The sequence below is a fragment of the Capsella rubella genome, unplaced genomic scaffold (assembly GCF_000375325.1).
Source record: "Capsella rubella cultivar Monte Gargano unplaced genomic scaffold, Caprub1_0 scaffold_3, whole genome shotgun sequence".
NCBI lineage: Eukaryota > Viridiplantae > Streptophyta > Magnoliopsida > Brassicales > Brassicaceae > Capsella > Capsella rubella.
Genome location: NW_006238921.1, coordinates 10930165 through 10948255, shown reverse-complemented (window position 1 = coordinate 10948255; position 18091 = coordinate 10930165). Strand labels below are relative to the sequence as shown.

General features: G+C 31.1%; 1 protein-coding gene and 1 long non-coding RNA gene across 2 annotated transcripts; both read right to left on the bottom strand.

The window, feature by feature from the left end:
• Window positions 1-6979: 6979 nt before the first annotated feature.
• Window positions 6980-7980, bottom strand: LOC111831687. The gene is made up of 2 exons (XR_002834801.1): window positions 7459-7980; window positions 6980-7293 (listed from the first exon to the last, which is right to left on the bottom strand). It is a non-coding gene; the product is annotated as an uncharacterized LOC111831687 (long non-coding RNA).
• Window positions 7981-11579: 3599 nt separating this feature from the next.
• LOC17891499 lies at window positions 11580-13204 on the bottom strand. The gene is made up of 4 exons (XM_023786134.1): window positions 13064-13204; window positions 12826-12972; window positions 11779-12271; window positions 11580-11680 (listed from the first exon to the last, which is right to left on the bottom strand). The coding sequence occupies exons 1-4, from the start codon at window positions 13202-13204 to the stop codon at window positions 11580-11582; spliced, it is 882 nt and encodes a 293-aa protein (XP_023641902.1).
• Window positions 13205-18091: the final 4887 nt, after the last annotated feature.

Genomic DNA, 18091 nt, shown 5'->3' with positions numbered 1-18091 from the left:
ATACATAATATATAGTATTAATATATATATATATATATATATATATATATATATATATTTATTACATCTTTTGAAGTTTATAAATGCAAATATGTAACAGATTTAAAAAATAATTGATCAGCATAAACATCACTATTTTTTGAGACAAATAATCAATTATTTTTGTTGGTCAGTTGTTATAGAAAAACAGTACAGACATATAAATGTAATAATCTAATCACAATTTACATTGATTAATTTTAATTTTATATATTTTAAAATTATAGAAAAGGAAAAAATCTTTAAAAGTGCAAAATATAAACGTAAAATTATAATATTATATTATTTTCATAACTAACATACCCCCGCTTAGGACTATAATATATAAAAGTTGAAGTTATAAGCTCATAAGGCTGTCTACATAGGATTTTCAACGATCAAATCAGGGTTAGACATCACATTATTTTTTAACATATTTTAACTAACAAATATTTTCTGTATCTAAAATTATGTAAAAAGGAAAAAAAACTAAGATATATAGAAATACAAGAACAAATTGAAAAATATAGAAAGTACTTTAAATTTGATTTTTACATTAAATTACATGATACAAAAATAATCGAAAATAATATTTTGTTATTTCTTAAATTTTATTAATTCTATAAACAAATATATTTAAAAATATGTAAACAATTATTCTAAATAGAATTTTTTTTATAAAATATTAAATAGCGCGAGTTAATATATAGATTAAAATATTTGGTATTGATGGTGCAGTCTCTTGATAGTGGCATGGTTTCTCTAACCTTCTAGACGAGTATGGTTTGTTGGATGTTTTCTTCCCTTCCATTTTTGCTGTTATGTATTTCGAGTTCATGTAGTTTTAAAGCATAGAGAAAAGAGGACAATCGTTCCGTCTTTTTCCTCCCTTCTCTCTCTTCTTGGTTCAGACCTAGATCTACATCGTTTCTTGGTGGCTTTTGGTTTTCACTCCTCTGATTTGCTTTGTAACACAAAAGCAAACCAGATATATTCTCTGTCAACCTCGGAGGTTCCTCTCCTCTCGATGTGGATTCAAATCCGGCGTGTCGGTCGAAGATCTCTGCTTGGATTTCCTCCGGTTTGAAGACACCGGCAAGCAAAAGCGGTGATCTTTGCGGCTCAGCCGATAGATCAGATTGTGGTTCCACGATGGAAGTCGACGGGAGAGATGGTAGTTTTGGTGAATCGCTATGGAGGTTAACCGATGGTCCGTTTGGATCGTGATGGCCGCCGCGGGTTTCTGGTGATTGGACAACCAATGAGCCGTTGGCTTCAAACAAATAATTGTATATACTATGCTCACTTTATACAAAATGCTTCCCTTTTAATAGTATAGATAGATTGTGAATATTGTGTTTGAGTAAAATTTTCTATTTTTAAAAAGTAAAAATAAGTTGGATAATTATGCAGTTAGCCCTAACAATTCAACAATAAATATAAAGTCTCGACCTCTACATTAGTATATGGTTCCATTAGTTTCGTATTCTGATTTTTTTGTTGTTGGTGTAGCTCATATTTTTGATAATATTATTTTCTTTGTTTTTTGCGTTTTTTGAATTTTTTGCATTATTTGAATTGCTTATCATTTGTTTATGTTTTTTTATTCGATTCGAGATTATATTTGTGTTTTTAATAGTGTTGTATTATTTTCTGTGTTTTAAAATTTTAGTGAAATTCTAACTTTTTTCTTTATTATGGTTTATGTAATAGGAGTATTGTCTATATTGGGATCTCTGGTCGGGAAATTCTTAACATTGGAGATGATGTTAGGCCGATGATGCTAAGGTAAAAACCACAATCCGATATCTTTATTTGTTTTATAGTATTTATTGATATATTGGTTAGTTACATTGTTTGATGTTTTTATGAAATTTGATATGAGTATTTTGGAAACATAAAACTAAGTTATGGTAGAAAAGTAAATAATTTTGAATTTAAAATTTTAGATGGACGATGTTTTTTTGAGTAGTTAATTCATTAATCGTCAATCATAAATAGTTTTCACAAAATTATATCGAATATACCGACGCATAGCGTGGGTTCAAAACCTAGTACTATTTAAAAGTTGAAGCATTAAGTTCCTTAGGACGTCCACATAGGATTTTAAACGACCAATCGCGGTTATAAAACTCATTAGTTAACATATTTTATATCTCATTAATTAACATTTTTAAATTTTATTATTTTCTATAAAAATATTAATAAAAAGGGAAAATTTTTATAGAAAAATAGAAATATAAATTTTTGGAAAACAATATATGGAATATATGAGACTTAAAATCTTTGTATATAATATTGAATATAAATGTTATGCCAAATAAAAGTAAATTTACGAATATTAATTGTTATAATGGAGAGTCGTGTCTTTTAAAAATGGAGATTTGCACAACTAACATTTTTATGATACCCTTTTCTACAAGTACTCTCTCTAGGTATCCATTTTCAAAAATACCCTCTTCAATGTACAAATGACTAAATTACCCTTCTTTATCATAACCAATGATGAAGAAAGGATATTCTTTCCAACAAAAAGAATATTCCTTCCGAAAAATTTTCCGCCAAATTTTCTCGCCAAAAATTTCTGACAAAAATTTTCCCGCCAGTTTTGATTATCGGTTGCTTTTATATATTTTGCCGAAAGTTTTTTGGCGGGAAAAATTTTGGAAGGAAAATTTTAAAAATTTTGGGGAAAGAATATTCCTTCAACTAGGGGTAAAATGACCATTAAATTTTAAGAGAGGGAAAAAATGAAAATGCCAAAAAAAGAAGGTAGTTTTTCAAAAGGGTATCATAAAAACGTTATTAGTAAGAATTTCTCTTTAAAAAAATGGATTTTATTCTTTTGTATATTGCTAAAAATCTTTAAAATGGTAAACCTTAAATCATGAATGCCTCTTAAGGTCTTATAAATACTTTTTATTATATAAACAATGTGGAGAAAGCGTTGTTAGGACAATAAGCTAAACCGAGAGCACAAACATATCAATGTGTTGTTTGGAAAAAGAATAATCAGGAAGCTAATAGATTATTACAATTTACAACCAAGCCTGAGAGATGTTGGAAGAGTGCAAGACTAAGGAGGAGAAGAGAATACAAGAGACCGGTAAAGATGTTGCAACAAGGTATCCACGATTGTAGATCTAGAAGAAACGGTAGAGAGTTTAGGTAATAATGTAGAGATGAAAAGAGAGGAGATATAGAGCTTAATGGATAAATAACTGAAAAAGTGTTACCGAGAAAAGAGAACTGAAGAGAATATATAGAAACTAAGCATTTAGAGGAACAAGCATTGCTCGAGGAGAATATTGCAATGATAAATTAAACATGTCGAGGTATGATCAAAGAGATTAGAGTGAGTGAAACAATACTAAATTGATTCTAATCCATGTCTAAAAACTTTAAGAGAAGCACAAAAAGTATGCGGAAATAGTGGTTAATGTTTTGACAAATATGATTTTGACCGCAAAGAAGTGTATGGTAAAAATGAAGAATAAAAAAGAAGATGTGGAGAAAAAGCTTGAAGGTACATGTTAAGATAAGAGGAAAAAGACAATGAGAAGCTGAAGGAGACATTGTTGGGATTAGGAGAAGAGAAAATAAGAGTGACTAGATTTTTCCCCGTGGTACACCAGGGGACCAATATCTTATGCTTCTTCGTCATGTAATACAGTAATGATGTATATATATATATATATATATATATATATATATATATATATATTATATTTGAGCAATAGAGTGTAAGTAGTTAGACATGGAGTTTGTTGTCTTGATGTTTATATGTCACCATGGGGTACTTGGACCTTAGAAATTCATTTTAGTTTGAAAGCTGATTATGGTCGTTTTATAAATGAATAATAGTTTTCCAAGTCCTGCTATATTTATTAGGTTAATTATAATATCTATTTGTCTCTAGTATAAGGCTGATTTACGTGACAGTAATGGGCATCTACGCATATATCAGTGTACCAATACATAGAATAATAAGGCCTTGCTTTTTTGATTTAAAACCTTAAACATTAAAATGTAAAATTTACATTTCAACAACTACACAGTATTCGATACATAGTGAAAATAGAATAGATTCATCCCCTTTAACTTTTGGTTGTAACTGGACCCTTGTCTACAACTCTCTCGATTCCTCTTCCATTTTTTTAACACTTTTTCATGATTGGTCTGAGAAGCTTTTCTATTCTTGTCTGAGGTTGCTCATATCGGCTGGGCTAACTGTCCAAGGAGATTTGGAACGCATATCTTCAAATTCTTCAAACACCGTACGTTTGCCTTACATGTTGTTGTAAAACTGTAAATGCGCTTGTATTTGAATATGATTCCTATTCAATCAATCATTGAATATGATTCCTATTCAATCGATCACTAGGAGGGTTAGCTTTACAGATTGTTTATTAATCATGAAAATCAAATGCTATTTTCAAATTTCGAGTATACATAGGGTAGGTCTAATATCGTCTGTATCTTATTGGGTAGGTTACCAAATTAAGTCTCCAATTGACAACCTATTTGACCTTAATCAATAAAAGTATTGAATGGATTAACTGTCAAATCATAGTTATTTTATTGTTTTTTTTAGACGGAAGAGAGACACCTAGTCAGGATATTGTTTTGGTTGAAGATAAGTACCAAAGTTTATCATGTGATGACAATAATTTTCTTCAATATGTCTTAAACAATCGTTTCATTGTTTGTCTTACATCGTTTGGTAACTAGGACTAACAGTTATAGTTTGCTGATTGTGTACAAAATGTTTGCAGACAAAAATGAAATTGAGTTGAACATGTTTGGAGCACACACTATGCCAACTGTATATTTGAGGTTAGTATGCTTAACCGGATAACATAACGCTGCTTACACATTTACTCTGGAATTATGTCAATTTTTCTAATTATTTGAGTAATACCATCTTACACCACACTTATGTAGTTTTGAACATTTGGTAATTGTTAACGGTGGACTTAACAGGAAATAATTACATATATGGCTTCTTAAAAAATTGACTGGATATATAAAACTTCATTCTTCATACTTCATTCTTACATAACCGTGCAATTATAAAACTTCGTTTTTCATACTTTGACATCATTATTCAACAATGAGTTTCCTTCTTCGGATCAGAGCATGTTGTCAGTTTGGCGATCACTTCTTGGTCATTTTTTCGCCCCTTTATAAACTTCAAAAGTAAAATCAGACTTGTTTTTGAATAAGTACGCCTTGCTTCATTGGATACCCTTCCTTTCTTGAATGTTTTCAGGCTGGATTTCCAAACATACTCTGTTGAGCACCAAGTATAAGATCCTGGCACTTCATGGAAAGTAAGTTCTCTGGCTTGAGGGTTGGTCTTGTTAGTATTAGACCAAGATTGTAGTTGTGTTTTTTTTTTCCAGGGATGCATAATTGTTCTAAGTAAGAATCTGATATCTTTTCTTGGTATTGTGGTTTTGCATATACTCTCGTAATGTAGATGCAATCTATATATTGGTGATGGTGAGTAGGGTTGTTCCTGATGCTAGCATTGATGGTTTTGATATGTTAATAAATATAGACTGATTGAGTAGATTAGAATACAAAATTATTGGATGCCTTATAAGTCAAAAATTACACGATATAAGAATGTTGACAAATTTCTTGAATATAGATTATACCATAAATACTTTCTTTACGTAATTTTAGTTCACAGTAAATTGAGTTTGTCTAAAATTCATGATAATGGCTATTTCTGATCAAATCCATAGTCTCGACAATACCATATTTGTATTTAAATTATTCTTTGAATTTGACAATGTGTAGGCAACAACATAATGTGAGGTGAACTCTTTATGGTTAGCAATGCAATCACTAATTTTCAGTAATTCAGGTATGTTAGGATTCATAGTTACTATTTTCTAATATATTTACCTTAAATTAAAATTCTAATTTACGTCTTAATCTCACGCCCTTTACACTTTGAGCGTCGTTATTTAATAATATGACTTTAACGGAAAGTATTATTATTTAAAATAAAATAAAAAATAGTCGAAATTATTAATGAAAAATTCAACACAACTGAAAATCACATATTATAGTCACATATTCCACAACACACCCTAGTCACCCCTCTCTTAATTGATGTCCTCATCTGAATCAAATTGTGGATCTCAAATGTGCAAACACAAATATCATAAACTCCATTGTCAGTTCCAAAATTATGTGTTTGCCAAATAAGGGTAACATTTGTTAAAATAAAACACTGACTATGAAGACTTACATCAATGTGTCCATGTTCATTTTTGGGAATTTCTTATCCAAAATGATTCTAGAACATCCATACTGTGAAATTATACATTTTTTACCTGTTTGCAAGAAAGGAAGGTAGTCCGTGAATTAATATGTTTAAAATTAAGAAATAGTTGTTTGAGTAATTATTGTAAACCAAGCCAAGACTATACCTTCAAACTGTCCAATCCTCCAGAAACGTAAAACACACATAATTTGTTCATTTTCATGATAAATATTATGAACAATAGTATCCCAGTGCTCATCGAATTCTTTCGCGGATTTCTTGACCGCTACACACTCTATATCGTTTTTGCTTATATAGAGCATAAGTATGTCAAAACCAAATGTGTATAAAAATATACAAAATATAATAAAAGAAACGAAAAGTTTTTAGCTCTAGAGTTACCTGTCATCTTTCATTTTGAAGGTTATTACACTTTCAGCATTCCTATACCTAGCCCTGGGCGTTCGGGGGCCCGTTCGGGCTCGGGCCGGGTTTTTCGGGTTCTCGGGTTTTCGGGTTTAGACTTCTAAAGCCCATTCGGGTATACATACATCTTCGGGCGGGCTCGGGTTCGGTTATATATAAAAGGCTTGAAAATCTTACGTATACTTTGTAGCAAAATTGCCAAATGGCATTAAACCTCACAGCTGGTTCTAAATCTGAGATCAAGCTCTCAGCTCATATTCACAAAGTTTAAAACTTTAGCAAAGAAAACGAATACACTTCCGTTTTAATCAGTCATATTTTTAAAGAATTTATGTATGCAAAAGAGGAGCTAGTGTCATTTTGAGAAGAAACCACACATCAGTTAGATCTGATGAACCATTTTTACAATCCAAAAATCTGAATCAGGAAGTGAAACACTCAACTCGGCATAAGTTAGTAAATGGGACTTGAACTACATCAGCATTGTCAAATTCACCACAGTAGTTAGGAGCAGAAAAGATAGTAACAAGCTGTCTATCAGCAAAGAACTCATATCCATCCTCTACAACCTGCGAGGATGACAACAAAGATTTTTATTAGAAATACAGCGACATTTTTTAGCAAAGAGAAACATGAATATTGTGTAGACCAACTTGATGGGTACGACAGATGAGATCCATATCATTCTTTATTAAAAATTCTGCAACTTTGTCAAGTCCAAACGTGTAACTTACATGGTGTAAGAGACGCCACGGTCATTCATTCCCCAACGGCCCAACCTTAGACATCTTTGCTTGGATCAGACCAAAGCATTTTAATTCGTGGTATTCAAAGTTTCAATCACTAAAACTAGTGACCAAAAGCTATAAAACTAAGAATCTAAACGACCAAGGCTCGAACACAAAGAACTCAGACTGCGTAAATCTCAACACTTCAAATCTTTTGTTCAGTAATCCAATAAATAAACAAATTAAGACTGACTTCACGCTCAAAATTTCAAGACAATACCCAGATTTTTACATATTCTCCCTTTTAAAAATAAAATCATTTGCAGACCAAATCTCAGAAAGGAACTCGACGAGCTTCGTCATCAATGGAACTCAATCAAAAAACAAATGGAATTTACACTGAATTCAAACACAGAGATCAATCTCCACTGACCTTTACAGAGATAAATTGATGCAAACTCCAGAAAAACAGAAAAATTGATGCAAACGGTTCGTACAAGACAGAGAGAGAGACATAGACAAACAAGAAAAGGAATGAAATCGGGGATGAAACTGGGAACTTCGATTCGAGTATATGCTAGTTCTGGGCAATGAAATCGATCAACAAAAGAATGAAATCGGGTTTTCGGATATGTTCGGGTTTTCGGGTTTACCCGAACCCGAACCCGAACCCGAAAGTTTCAAAACCAAAACCCGATCGGGTATCTTCTTTAATCGGGTTTGGGTTCGGTACGGGCCTAACGGGCCGGGCTCGGGTTTGGGCTTCGGGTACGGGCTTTTTGCCCAGGGCTACCTATACCCATTTTCTCCGTCCACCCAATTAATTTCACGGATTTTAGACACATTAGATAAAATTCCACACACATCTGCATTTTTATTAGGAGACGAGTTGTAGTTTATATAACAAACGTTCAAATATTGAATTTTTAGCCTATGTAATACATCAAGATTTTTTCTGTTTAAATACAATATTATATTGATAACATATCTACGCAAAATTTTTTGTCTTCCTCTTGGGCAGTCCAAATTTTGGTATGTGAAGTGAAGTTGAAAAATCACTACGAGATTTTTCGTTAACCTCATTCATAAATGTGTTTGATACAATAGTTAATTTTAGATGATGATGTGAATTTCTGATGGGTAAATCATTAAGGGAAATGTGAAAATTCTTCAGTAGATACCAGTTACCCTCTATTATTATATTATGAAATGGTTGATCATATCTAATGTAAGGAATTGTTGCATCAATCATGCATCCCTTTTATAAAAAAAACACAATTATTTTTGCTCTAAAATTTCTGTGAGTATTTATCAAATAAGAAACATATATAAAGGAAAAACAAGATTATTACACTTGTATTAACTAATATCATCTCCTTCCTCTTCCCCAAAGAATCGCGTATGGGCTTCCATATGGACAAACCTTCACAAACCCACACCAGTTTGTAGAATGTATTTGTAGATCACCAAGATAGTTAAGATGAGCCATGAATTGTGGTTGTTTTGGAATGTCGTGGTTTTGTAAGAAGATGGAAAGTGGCGTATATTCTTTCTTTTTTGTTAAATTTAGAAAACTGGCCAAGGCCTTGTATTTATAGGAGCATATGAGTGTTCATTTCCATACTTTTGCCTTTCCAAAAATTTCAGCAATTTTACATTTTCATATTAAACATTTTATAATTCAAACTCTTGACTCATTGGTGTCAGCATTGAAAAGACTACACATTATGCCATTTGTTGTCTTTATAGTAAAATACGTTTTTCTACTTGCGGTCGTGATTCAGTAGGGTATTAAAAGGAGAGAGTAATGTACAAAATTTATTGACTGAACAATGACAGAATAGGTTGAATATGTCTTTAACACGTGATACTCTGAAACGTATAGAAATTAACCACAAAATTTAATAATCTTGTTTGACCAATTCTGCTATGTATCCCCTACATTGTTTCGTTTTTCAATGTGCTGTACATTTATATTCAACACATATCACATAAATATTACTTCAATGTACGTATGCACAAACTAACTGTTGGTTACTCTGTTTATAAAAAAGAAACGAACCAAACGTTACAATTGTTATTATTCTCCCAGAGACATTTTAAGCCATTTAAATTTTAACAGTTAAAAGTACTTCTAAGCGTTTAAAACCCGCTGTTTTCAAATAATATTGGTCTATCACAAAGTTTAATTATTTTGATAGTTATTTCATGGAAGAATCAAGTTGGAAAGTTATGATTATATATATTCCAAATATCATACATTATTGACATCATATAATCTACTCACTTTGTCTCATATAGAAACATCCTTAATAAATAGTATGTGTTTATATGTTTATATAAATCAGTACTGTATCTTACTATGTACACAATTAAAGGCAAACTATGTTTATAAAGGCGTCCTGTTGATCAACTCATGCATTAGGGAGACCATGTTTTATCATTCAACAGAATATGATCAATATATATAAATGTCTGACATGTTTGCCAACAGTTCTCTTATCTCAATGTCCAGAGTCATGGAGTCTGATATATAGTTAGCATAGTCTATTAAGACAGTTCTTAACATGTACTTAAATAATATGCACATTAAAAGACCTATATTGATTAAATTACTGTAATCATAAAACATAGTGTCTGAGTATCTATCTAATGAATACATCTTTAATAAAAACTCTTCATCTTATTGTTAGAGAATTAAGATTGTTCCATGGGTTTTTTTTTTAAACTGGATTTACACAACCTAATATTAACAATGCAAAGATGAACCTGTTAATAGGGGATGGGAAACGTTAGGCTAATGAGTTTAATATTAGCTTAAAATTAATGTATGTATAAAAGTTTATATGGACAGTTCAACTCTGATTTGGTTGGAATATATTCCACCGTCTTGTGTTTCTCTTATATAAAAACGTAATGTTTAACTACAATGGTTAACTACGCATTGTGTTCTACATCTTTTGTAGGTGCTCAGATGGAAGAACTAAGAAATTATAATCTGTCTTTGTAGTGCTTAGAAGATTACATGTACTGGTGGGAGAAATGTAGCTGTAGCACCTCACAAGTCATGCTTTACAAAAGGTAAACTTGCAATTAATTACAATTGGCTGGGCAATTTTTTTAATTGAACTTGGAAAACCAATGTATTGATGTGATAATTTAATGTTATTGGCCAGTGTTTACCAAGCTTAAGATATATTAGATGCATATAATGCTAAGCGATGAAGTAATCTAACTATGATAATTGGTATTCATTCAATTATGCTTCCATTGGCACCGAATATTTCTCCTACACAACAGAAAAACGGAATAAGCCTTATTGGTTTAAAATCTGTTTAAGGACAATAAGAACACACACATGGTAAAACGAAGTTGAAACTGTATTTTTTTAATGTACACTTAGTTTCCCAACTTATAAAACGCCTCTTTGTAGACAACGTTGGTGATTGGAAGTAATCTAACTATGATAATTGGTCGTAATCTAACTATGATAATTGGTCTTCCTTCAATTATGCTTCCATGGGCACCGAACATTTCTCCCACACAACACAAAAACGGAATAAGTCTTATTGGTTTAAAATCTGTTTAAAGACAATCAGAACACACACATGGTAAAACGAAGTTGAAACTCTATTTTTGTAACGTACTCTTAGTTTCCCAAATTCTGAAACACCTCTTTGTAGACAACGTTGGTTGTTTGTGTATCTACCTTTCCTTCTTTGTTGATAATCAAAATCTTCAATCCTTTCTTTGAAGTTACTCTAGACAACGCAACGTACAACTGACCATGTGAGAATACTGGTTTAGGCAAATATATACCCACATGCTCTAGAGATTGTCCCTGGCTTTTATTGATAGTCATAGCAAAAGCGACAGATAACAAAATTGTCTTTGTCTCATCTTTGATGGCAGTTTGGTGTCTGTTGGTGTGACGACAATCTATGGTATTAGCACAATATCCCCAGCCCTATCACCTATGATCACTCTTGCTTCAACAACATGATTATCCATTTGTGTAATCTAAGTCTAGTCCCATTACATAGGTCACCCTTAGGATCAATATTCCTTAGCAACATAACATGAGCACCTTTTTATAATCGCAAAGAATGATGAGGCAAACCTGATAGCTAGATATTGTTTAAAAAATCAGGTGTAATCACAGGATTTGTCAAAGAGTCCGTATGAGTAGGTTCAATACTATCAGCACTCAAATACTCCATCACCTCACCTGTATAAATCATGATAAAAGAAATAATTTCAGTTATTCATGCTTATAAAGAGGAGACTATGGCGGAACAAAAAAATAACAACAGTTAAGATACTTACTATCCAATTTCTCTAGCATATACTGATTTATGATGTTGACGTCATCATTCGTTGGTGCCAATATAGCTCTTTCCTGATAGAATTTCGCATCAACATTCTTTTCAAACATCCCATGATCACCATAAATTTCAGTATATATATCTTCAATAGGGCTGTTTGCTTCTGTAATCAAAAAGTCTTTTGGAATGTCTATCAAAGCATCACCGTCGTTTGGTTCAGAAATCTTACCATCACCAACGTCCAATAACCAGTCTGAAAAATCTTGGATATCTTTGGCTTTGTTTTGACTTATGTTACTCTGCAGTAGACACATATTCTTAGTCAATTTCAAAACCTTACAGCGATCCCAAAGATTAGACGAACTGAGAGCTGCTAGCAATATCTCTGCTCGCCCTGCACCATTTATCACTGGTAAAATCTGTCTGAAATCACCTCCGAACACAACTACTTTACCAGCAAAGACCCGATTGTGTACGGGTGATGCAAATGCACCCTACAAAGTACATGTCATTCTGTCATCCCTATTTTATTACACATGCATATTTGTGTTAATACTACAGGTTTATACACGAATGTTTTTATGTTACTTAGATCTCATAAATAAATAACTTACTTTTTGTCTCGCAGTTCGAAGTCAATCTTCGTAGTTGGCTTATTATTAGCTTCGATAGTTTCTATCTCACCAATATTTACGATCTGACCCATCACATCTACGACAAAATATACGAAGGAATGTAAGAACTGCGATTGTAAGGGAATGTAACAACAACGAATGTAAGAATATATAATTTGTTTCTATCGCAGCTTATTAACATTAAGGAATGAAAGAAAAATGAATGTAAAGAAAATCTTATTTGCTTCAATCTCCAGCTTATTAACATAAACGAATATAAGAAAAACGAAAATTGAATGGAAGTTTTTAATGTATCAATCAACATAGATGGATTGAGGTCTCCACTCTGTAATTTCGAGAACTTAGCCAAGGACAGAAAGTTCGAGTTAGAGACAGGATCACTCATTTGTCACGACGGCGCCGTTGATGAAAACCATCTTAGAAAGATGGTTTGTTGGGCGGAACTCTCCAGAGGCATGGGTGAGTTGGAATTTCTCAATAAACCTCCATTCATCGACAGGGAGATTATGCACGTAACGATTCACCAGATCTTTTTTCACGGCGGCATGAATCTTAGAACCCTAAAAATACAAACAAAAGACATTTTAGTAATGGCGGAACAGATTGAAGACATGGTGTAAACTGTCGTTAAATGAGCAGTTAAGTACTAACCTTGTCATCATAAACAATCAACTCTAAGGTTTCACCGGTCATGCTCGTATATTGGCGCCAAGTGTGAAGGATTTTAACCTGGACCCTCCATGCGGTCTTGTAAGGGCGGACGTCAGGTAAGAAAGTGAATGATGCAGCCATTGTAAGAGTATTAGAAACTTATGTGTGCTAGAGATTGAATCGATGTGGTGTAAGGTGTGTAATGTTTGCCGATGTTATATGTGATATATATATATAGTGAAGGATACATAGTGTAGGGCTTCTTTATGTTGAGTTAGGTCGGCCTCATAAATTTATAGAAAGTTTTAAACATGCCAAGGATTTGATTACAATCAAGCCCTACAATCATGCTATTTAGTAAATACTTTTCCTTTCAATTACAAATCTCGACCATATTATGGTATGGGGAAATAAATATAGATTTGAGTAATTGATTAACTTGGGGAGGTATTATATAGTTAAACTTAGAAAGTGATTTTAATACCACGATTCTTGCAATATAACGCAAGAAGTTTATTTAGGAGCACGTATTTCGGTTGGTATTGTAGACATATCAATCGTTTACTATTTCAAAACCACTATAGAAGCCCATTAGCATTTTAATCTTTTATCTCATATGTGTTATGGAAAAACTTAAACGAAAAGCCCAATAGCAAGGTGTGTATTTCCAATGTGTGTGTCCAAATACTGAAATCGGGTCTTTATTAAAAACGTCTAAACCGACCCGGAAAGGTTATTATCCCATTTAACCTTAATGAAATAGTTTGCTAAAGTCATTTTTGAAGGTCATGTTTTGTAATAAACCAGTAATTGATTGTGTTAAGAAACAAAGGCTGCAAAAATAATAAGATAGATAAGACAGTTGTGTGTATGGATCGACCACCATAGAGAACATTGTGAGTATCTTGAAGAGGTTCGTTTAGTAAAAATTAGTTATCGCAAGAGGACAAAGACGAGCACAACGAGCAATTCAAGTAACTATTTTTTTTTTCATTATCCATATACGATTTTTTGTTTATTTTTATCAAAACTGTTTTTGAGAAAAAGATACAATGATACTTAAATATAAATGAAATAATATTTATCTTGGAAGAATTAATTAAAAATAATTATAGTACTGTTGCATACTATATGACACTACAAACCTATTTGAAAAAATCGATATACATATATCCGCGCGTAGCGCAGGTTAATAGTCTAGTAGGAAAGTAAAATATAGTTCTTTATTCATTAATAATAAGTAGAAGTGAATAAGGGTAAAATTAGAATATATTTTTTTTTTGTTGAGAGAACGTATGTAGGAAAATGACAATATTTATTATTATAGATATTAAATTGTACGTTTTTATTATACGCGTGGGTATATCAATATAATTTTGCGAAAATTATTTATGATTGACGATTAATGAATTAACTACTTAAAAAAACAACATCGTCCATCTAAAATTTTAAATTCGAAATTATATAACTTAGTTTAATGTTTCAAAAATACGCATACCAAATTTCATAAAAACAACAAACACAGTAACTAACCAAGATATCAATAAATAATTAAAAAACAAATAAAGATATCGGATTGTGGTTTTTACCTTAGCATCATCGACCTAACATCATCTCCAATTACTATATTTTAAGAGTTTCCCGATCAAAGATCCCAATATAGACAATACTCCTATTACATAAACCATAAAAAAGAAAAAAAGTTAGAATTGCACTAAACAATTAAACACACAGAAAAATAATACAACACCACTAAAAACACAGATATAATCTTGAATGTAATAAAAAAACATAAACAAATGATAAGCAATTCAAATAATACAAACAATTCAAAAAACGCAAAATACAAAGAAAATCATATTATCTAAAATATGAGCTACACCAACAACAACAAAAATCAGAATACGAAACTAATGGAACCAGATATTAATGTAGAGGTCGAGATTCTATATTTATTATTGAATTGTTAGGGCTAACTGCATAATTATCCAACTTAGTTTTACTTTTTAAAAATAGAAAATTTTACTCAAACACAATATTCACAATAAATTTTGAAATATTTTAACATAAAAATTAACAAAAAATTAAGTATTTTCGTTTTTAAAATTAATAAAAGTTCAATTATATATTTCGATTAATTTTATTTTTATGATTGACGATTAATGAATTAACTACTCGAAACAACGTCGATCCATCTAAACTCCTAAACTCAAAGTTAGATGCCTTTCTAACATAACTTAGTTTTCTGTTTTAAGAATACTCATACCAAATTTCATAAACAAAAGACAAACTAACTAACGAAGATATCAATAAATAATAAACAAACAAACAAATAAATAAATATATATTCCTAGCATCATCTCCAATTTCTTCATTAAAAAAACTTTCCCGACCGAATATCCCAATATAGACAATACTCCTTACATAAACCATTAAAAAGGTTAGAATTGCAATAAATAATCAAAACTATTTATGAAAACTATTCAAAACTATTTATGATTGACAATTAATGAATTAACTACTCAAAAAAACATCGTCCATCTAAAATTTGAAATTCTAAATTATATGCTTTTCTGCCATAACTTAGTTTTATGTTTCAAAAATATTCATACCAAATTTCATAAAAACAACAAACAAAGTAACTAACCAAGATATCAATAAATAATTAAAAAAACAAACCAACAAACAAACATATATTCCTAGCATTATCTCCAATTTCTTCATTAAAAAAACTTTCCTGATCGAATATCCCAATATAGACAATACTCCTTACATAAACCATTTAAAGAGTTAGAATTGCAATAAACAACCAAAACAAGGCAAAAATAATACAACATTAAAACAAAATTATAACTTCGAATAGAATTAAAAACTCATAAATGGGTGATAAGACTCGAATAATAGAAACTATTCGAAAAATGTAAATATAAAGAAAATCATATTATCAAAATATGAACTACACCAAAAAAAAAAAAGAATTTTTAAAAAAAAAGTTAGAACTACGAAACTAATGGAGCCGTGTACTAATTTAAAGGTCGAGACTCTATATTTATAGTTGAACTATTAGGGCTTAACCAGTATAATTATCCAACTCGATTTTACTTTTTAAAGTAGAAATTTACTCAAACACAATATTCACAATAAATTATTAGGTAATTTAATAAACAAAACTCAGTATTTTCGTTTTTAAATTTAACAAAAATTAAAATTTTGCATTTTGATTATTTTTATATCATTTATTTATTATGAAAATGAAATATTAAATTTAGAAATATCTCCATATTTTATAATATATCTTTTATGTCCATAATCTTATTATTTTCCTTTTTACATAAAAAAATTAATAAAGAAATTTTCGTAAATTAAAAATTGTTAAATATTGAGATGTCTATTCCCGATTGGTCGTTTAAAATCCTATGTAGACGCTCTCAAAAGCTTATAGCCTCAACTTTTATATAGTATAGACTAGGTTGTGAACCCATGCTACGCGTGGGTTTATTTGATATATTTTGGTAAAAGTTATATTTGATTGATGATAGTTACAAAAATTTTATACAAAAAGTTAATTTACTATTAAGGCATAAAAATTCATTTCAGATACACACTTTTAAAAATTAAAAAAAAATGTTTTTGTTAAAGAATAAAAAATAAGATCAAAAGAATCATGAATCAATCTTGTTTTCTCATATTTAATTAAGCGCATACATATGTCTTCTTATTTTTCCTCACACTCATCTTTTCACATTTTTAATATATATAATGGCAAAAATAGTATATGTCCACACAAATCACATGGACAAATCACATGTATCTATCAAGTCGTTGGTGAGGAAGAGAGGATGTTGGGGTGGGAACTACAGTTGATCACCAATATTGAGGGCTGGGTGCATTTCCTTGTACTTTAGGGTTTTTTTCTTAGGCGTTTTTGGAGCTACTAATGGTTTACTTAAATAGAAGTAAATCATGTTGTTTCTTTTTATATAAGGTTTAAAACTGTCCAGTGTTTTCCCTCACCACCTCACATGCATAATGGTGCTCTTAGTTGTCTTCGATCTTTCCAACATCTTTCATTGTCTCATTAGTTTGAGACCTAGAAGGAACGACAATCATGGGCACCATTAATGTTACTCATAGCTTCATGAATTTATTTGACTGTTCAACAGCACTTATTTCTTCACGGTAATACTTAATAAGTTGATATGAAATTTACATTTGGGGTGAAAGAGGGCCTAATTTCAACATCAATGGCACGAAGCAGATCTTTTCTATGCTTTCTCTCACTAATATCTTTAATTTCCGCCACGAAACCTGTATTTGGGCCATAACAACCATCTATACTTGATGTAATTTTGCACTTAAATGATACACGGTATTCTCTTCGTTTCATCATTTTTTCTTCAAACAATCACGACGCCTTTTTATTACACACGTTCTATATAGAGAAAAAATAAATGGAATTAGCTGGAATTAGCTTGAACTGCAGCAAAAAAAAAAATGGTGTTTAAGAAAACATAAATCAGGTTCAATTTTTGTTTTTTTAAACATGAAGTTATAGTCCGGAAAATAGCAAAAATCAATCCAAACTTTTTGCTGACGGTATTTTTATACCCAAACTACGATATCCGACAAATAGCAACTTAAACTCACAAAATTTTCAAATTCTCAACCTAAACTATATGAAATCAGCCAAAATCAACATATATTAAACGCTGTTAGTTAACCACTTATCGGCGATGAGTCAATCGACACCATGGTAATGTCGGAACATTTGTGTTGACTAATATGACGTCGTTTGTGAGTTAAGGGTTCTCGAATCAAAGAAATGCTAAAGCAAACACTCATCGAATCTTCAATTTGAAATCCTAAACTCACGAAACGACGTCATATTACTCAACTTTGATATCCTGTCATTGCCACGGTGTCGGCTAACTCAGCGCCGTTAAGTGGTTAACTAGCACCATTTTGATATATGTTCATTTTGGCTGATTTCATATAGTTTAGGTTGAGAATTTGAATTTTTGTGTGTTT